The 6,000-nt window shown below is 52.9% G+C and overlaps 1 protein-coding gene across 1 annotated transcript in view; it reads left to right on the top strand.

Annotated features, from left to right (window-relative positions):
- Positions 1-6,000, top strand: part of Pdia5 (protein disulfide isomerase family A member 5) — a 96,617-nt gene that overhangs the window by 31,348 nt on the left and 59,269 nt on the right. The window contains exons 2-3 of the mRNA XM_051149863.1: positions 56-182; positions 2,307-2,394. Of these exons, the coding sequence (XP_051005820.1) occupies positions 56-182; positions 2,307-2,394 (215 nt within the window). The remainder of the gene's footprint in view (positions 1-55; positions 183-2,306; positions 2,395-6,000) is intronic.

The raw sequence follows: 6,000 nt of genomic DNA, 5'->3' as shown, positions 1-6,000 counted from the left end.
GCACCGTGAGTGGGCCAGACGCTAGACTCACGGGCCTCGGCTGCTTGGTCTCTAGGTGGTCCTGCCGACGTGGCTGTCCTCGACAAAGGTCTCCTCGCTCATTGAGAGAATCTCCGACCCTAAAGACCTGAAGAAACTTCTCAGGACCCGCAATAATGTGCTGGTGCTTTACTCGGAGTCTGGTGAGTGGCCTCTCCGGACCTATCAGGGTGCAGAGAGATGGGGAGAGAGGACCCGAGGGGCATTAACAGTCTTCGCTTTCTTTGGAGGCTACACAGGGTATTTGGTTACTTTTGCAGCCTGGGCATCGTATTTCAGTCCCTTCTTATGAGCATTGTATAAGAAGAATGCTTTGGAACCCCTACTACCTAGCCCAACAGAGAGGAATGTGTGTGTGCTGGATGGTCACCTTGGCTCTCTGCCAGCCACAGGCCCAGCCCTGCCAGGACAGGCTTCATGGGAGCTGCAGATTAACTACCAGGCTGGCCTGGGGCCAGCTGAACTGGTCCCAGGCCTGTGGACATTTACCTGAGCCAGTGGTCCTGGCCTTGCCTGACCCCTGGCTGCCCTGCTGTGGGGTGAGATGCAAGACCCGCTTTGGAGCAGATTGTCAAGACTGGATCAGCCACCTGCCACTCCTCTGACCTTGGGCTGGTAAAGGTACAATGGACAGTTTGCTTGGCTCTTGGCAGTGACTTTGGGGAAGGGCAAGTGGCTTGGCTGTCGATGTGGTTCCAGCAGAGTTAAGTGTTTTCTGCTCCTCCTGAGGATGCCAAGTTTTCTATGTCCCGGAGAAGCAGCAGCCAGTGGATGGGCCCACTCTGGGCACAGATCCCTTTGGCAGCTCATCTTCTACACTCATTGGCACTCTGAGCTGATGGATGATTTGGCCGTGTGTCCCTCTCGAAGGCTGTGCCCTCTGAGCACTCACGACATACGGCTGCTCTTGCTACTTGCTGTTTCTAAGGGCCTGGATGTACTTTCACCACGCTTCCTCTTGGGAGCCTAGTGTGTGAGCCTACTATTTTTCTGTGAGTAGGGAAACTGAGGCAAAGGGAATTGGGAAGCTCCATTTCTCTTGCAGTTTGGAGCTTGGGGTAACCCCCTTGTAAATTCCTATGTCCCGGCTGGTTGCTAGTGAAGAAACTCTTTGGGGTAACCCCCTCGTAAAGTGCTGGGTTCTGGTGGTTCTTCTCTGGGACAGGTCCCGTGACAGGGGCTGTTTATGAGACTTTCATTTGCTCTTTGCTACTAGGGAGGCAGACTGTCAGATAGTATCCCATTGATGAATGAGGTCACTGGAGGGAGATAAGAGGGCATGAGCCACTCCTGGTGGCAGAGCAGGTCCCATATGTCATCTCTGCATCTCAGTCCTTCAGTGGCTTACTCTGCAGTGTCACGGCTTTGGAACCAGCACGGGTCTGAGACAGAAGTCTTGTGAAGTTGGAGAGTGGGAAGTTGGGGTTAGTGATGGAGTTGGGGGTCACTAATGGATACTTTGCTTTGCCCTTTCCCTGGCTCTACTTTTGTTCAGTTCATTGGAAGTACAGTGTGCTGGGGGTGGAGCCTGAGCAGTGACGTCACTGCTTCCTGCTCCAGCCTCTGGCCTCCAGTGGTTTTCTTTCCCTTTCTCCCATCCTTCCAAGCAGCTCTTCCCTCCCCTTGGTGGGGTACATTTATCTACACCGCCCTTCCCAACCCCAGTGGTGTGCACAGTGTAACAATGGCTTCCCTGCTTCCGTGGCTTTGCTGCCTCCTGCTGCCCTGGCTGGAGTTTCCTGGGAATGCGTCCTTTGATCAACTCTGAGCGATGCTTATTGTTTGCATCCGTGAAAGGCTCAGCGTGCTTTGCACTCACACACAGCTACCATTTCCACCCTGGAAGAGGAGCGCCTCAGAGGCACATAATTCAGATATCATTTTTTGCTTGGCTTTGGGGTATATCATGGGGTTTGGGGCAGGAGAAGGCCGCAGATCACTCTTCATCATCATCTTCCCAGTGGGCCCTTTGAGTGAGCTCACTGGATGGAGGAGATGGCTGTGAGTTTGCCAGGCACAGGGATTGCACACCAGCTGTAAATATGCCACAGTGGCCCCTCACAGCCTGGCAGAGTTGACAAGTGATCCAGGAGCTTGTCCACAGGACCTTGCTGTCCAACAGTAGTTCCCCAGAAGCTCTGTCCAGACACCTGGACATTGGCACCCAGACTGGAGAGGGACTCCTCGTGTTCCCCACCTGACCCCCCACCCTGCCCATTGGTCCAGAGCCCGTGGACACAAATGTGTAATCTTGTGTTCTTTCACAGAGGTAGCAGCTGAGAGTCATCTCAAGCTACTGTCCACTGTGGCCCAGACAGTGAAAGGACAAGCCACCATTTGCTGGGTGGACTGTGGGTAGGTACTGGGGATCCCAGGGTGCACTGGTGGGGGCTGGGTGCATGCTTGGGGCCTCTGGTGGACTGTGGGTATGTACCGGGGATCTCAGGGTGCACTGATGGGGACTGGGTGCATGCTTGGGGCCTCTATGGACTATGGGTATGTATTGGGGATCCCAGGGTACACTGGTGGGGGCTGGGTGCATGCTTGGGGCCTCTGTGGACTGTGGGTATGTACTGGGGATCCCAGGGTGCACTGGGGGGGACTGGGTGCATGCTTGGGGCCTCTCGTGGCTGGGGCAGAAGAGAAAGTACGATGGAGAGCTCCCCCAAGATAACATGGGGGTCACTTCAGCCTTGTAGAAGGAAGGGTTGATTCCTTGCTCCTGTCTTCCTATTCTCTGGTCCTCCTTTTTCTCATCTTCCTGGAGCTCTCTTTCTCTCATGTCCTGTGTCTTGCTTATCTTCTCAGAGGGCAGTAGGGCAGTGGGAGTCTTCCATATTGGAAGAGGGGAGCTTTGATTCCAGACACAGGTGATTTTCAGGGCCCCTCAGTTGGCTTGTGATAGGTCTGCAGCAATAGGTATGAGCTGTAAGCTTCCCTTCAGTCCAGGCCCTTCTCACTCCTACAGCATAAACAATGTAGGTAGCTGGCCACCAGACTAGACCACCTCGGCCCGGAGGCTGGCACAGGCCTACGCCAGTGAAGTGAATTTGTGAGCCCTACGCAAGAGTGACCTTCCTGTTCTGTCTGAGTCCTAAATGACTGATGGAAGTGGATATTCACTGATTCTTTTAAGCTGCAGAGGAGGGGGGGGAGAGAGAGAGAGAGAGAGAGAGAGAGAGAGAGAGAGAGAGAGAGAGAGAGAGAGAGAGAGAGAATAGCACAGCAGAGTCATGTATCGAGGTGTGTACATGTATGTGTGTGGATGCATGTGTTTAGCCTCATGTCTCCACTGGCTGCGCAGAAAAGACTTCTCACTGGGTGGCTCCTGAGGTCTTAGCCATTGGTTGACTACAGTTTATAGTTGGCTTGACAGCACCTCTATCTTTCAGGTGTGTCCGTCACCCCCATTTTACCAGCAGTGCTCTAGGTAACTGTGCAAATGACAGAAATCTATCAGAGGAGACAAGACACTTGGGAATTTCCATACCCAAAGATGACAACAGTGTTGCCAGGCTGATGGGAGCCTTATTGTAGGGCATCCTTAAGAGGTTTACAGATGCCAGGAGCAAGCAGAGGAGCTTTGATGTAGTGGCTGTTCTTGCCAGGGTCTATCCATTAGCTTTTACCACACATGTGCTTTGAGGATTCGCAGATGAATAAATAGCTGCGCCTTCTAAGAGCTCAGCTTGTGAGGAAGAAGTGGACGCACAAGCCAGGGCTTATGCCGCCAAGAGAGGAGCCCTGTAAACAAGCTCCATATCCAAGATGCAGTCAGTATATGAGCCCCAGAAAGATCAAGAAAACCTTTGCAGAAGCAGTGAAGTTCAAGGAGGAGGGACAAAGCCTTGAGATGATCATACACTCATAGCGCCCTGGCTTTCCCTGCCAGGGCTTCCTGTAGCGTGGCTCCCAAGCACTGTTTGTGGGGATGAGTGTCCTGCTTCTAGAGGGGCTATGGAACTTCCAGAGCAGAATGCTTGAGCTAGTGGGGCTGGGGGTCAGTAGGCACTGGGGAGATGGGCTTAAGAGATTAGGAAAAAATTGCAGTCTTGGTGACTCAGATAAGAGCCAACGGGAGCATCCTGTGAATCTAGTATGCCAGAATTAAACTCCAGGCGGAGGTAGGTCAGGGCTTAGAAAAGGCACCTTGTTCAAGAGGCAAGACTGGTCCTCTGCGCTTATCAGATTTATCCTGGTAAGAGGAAGTACAATCTCAGTTGTTAAAAGGCTTAAAAATAGCTTAGCCAAGTAGGTAGATTATGACAAAGCCTGGGTATCCGGGTCTAGTTTGGGAGTGGGGGTTAAGTCCTGCCCCACTGGCTTTTCCCATAGCAGCCCAAGGGTTGTGATCCCTGTAAGCCACCTTGAGTGGTAGGACAACCCAAGGGACGAGCCGGCTTCCGCCCTTCTGCCTGCTCATTCGGCTTCAGAACGTATCCTGTGAATTCCATGGGAGCCTAGAAGTCAGCTTTGTCCCACGTGCAACCTGTCTGTGTCCTTGTGTTTGGGGATGAGACCCTCCCGGTTACTTACTGGCAGAAGGTGTTTTGGGGTGGCTTTCTGGTGCTGTCTGCTGAGGGGGGAGGAGGCAGCCAGGAGCGAGCGTTGTTCTTTTCACTCACTGCTCTGAAGCAGCAGATAGTCAGCCAGCCACTCTGCAGCAAGTTTTGCTGAGGTTCCCCTCTCAGTGTCTCTAGCTAGATGGTCTTGCCTTGGCTCTGGGGAAGGAGCCCCACCCTCCCCATCCCCCCAAGAGCATATTGGGTCAGGGGAGGGGGTCAGCCCGAGTCCATAACATGCTCTGCTCTGCTCTTCAGCAGTGTGAGGTGACACACACCTGTAAACCCAGGACTTGGGAGGCTGAGACAGGAGCAGGGTGAACGACAGGCCAGGCATGGAGTGGGGTGGATTTTCAGTACAACTACAGGGCAAGGGACCTGGCTTTGAGTTCCAACTGTGGCACCTTTGCTGCAAATCACCACCTCTTCCAGGACCACGTGTGAAACGTGTAGTAGGACCTTCCAAACTGCTCTCATCCCAAAATTATCTGGCTCTTTCCCTGCCCTTTCCTCATGCACACCTGCTGATCTCCACGTGCCCCTCTGTTGGCTTTTTTTTTTTCTAGTCCCTGGCCACCATTCGAGCACGTGGGTTCTTCTGTCAGTGGATTCGTCAGTTCTCCCTTCTCCCTCTCCCTCCTAGCTCCTGGCACCACAGCGGCTTGGTAGGCTGGGGGAGGCTGTGCACCGGGTCACATGTGAGGGCGTTGGTAGCTCCCCAGTGCTCTGGGGCCTGGTGTGGCACTGGGCTGGGGCCTGGTGTGGCACTGCCATCTAGGAGGTCAAGCTGGAGCCAGCGACAGACACTGCGCCTGGCACACTAATTCTGTGGGCAGGCTGTTCCCTCAGCTGCTGGCTACTTGCTTTCCCTGGAGCGTATGGCTACTGCCTAACCATATTCCCTTCCTCCCCTTTCCCACCTGTTTAATTTCCCGGAAGTAGTAATCCGGGATGCAGGATTTCGGGCCTGCCAGGACAGGTGGGATTATTTTGAAGTCTTACATTTTGCTTATTTGAACTTTTATTTCCACCTTCTTGCCTAAGCAGGGTAAATGTTCCTTCCGATGGGAGAAAATAGACTCCCATAAGAAGTACCATGCTTGTTTTGTGACTTCAGATATCTCCTGGCATGTGGCATGCATTTGGGGACTCAGTTCCAACTGAGAGCAAAGCCTTAGACCAATGGCTCTGAGCCTTCCTAATACTGGGACCCTTTAATGTGGTTCCTCACATTGGGGTGACCCACCCCAACCATAAAATTATTTTCATTGCTACTTCATAACTGTAAGTTTCCTACTGTTATCAATTCGTACTGTAAACACATGTGACACGTAGGATATCTGATATATGGGAGCCACAGATTGAGAGCTGCTGCCTTAGGTGGTCCAGATGCTGTCTG

This window comes from Acomys russatus, chromosome 8 (genome assembly GCF_903995435.1).
Source record: "Acomys russatus chromosome 8, mAcoRus1.1, whole genome shotgun sequence".
NCBI lineage: Eukaryota > Metazoa > Chordata > Mammalia > Rodentia > Muridae > Acomys > Acomys russatus.
This window is presented reverse-complemented; position numbering and strand designations above follow the sequence as displayed.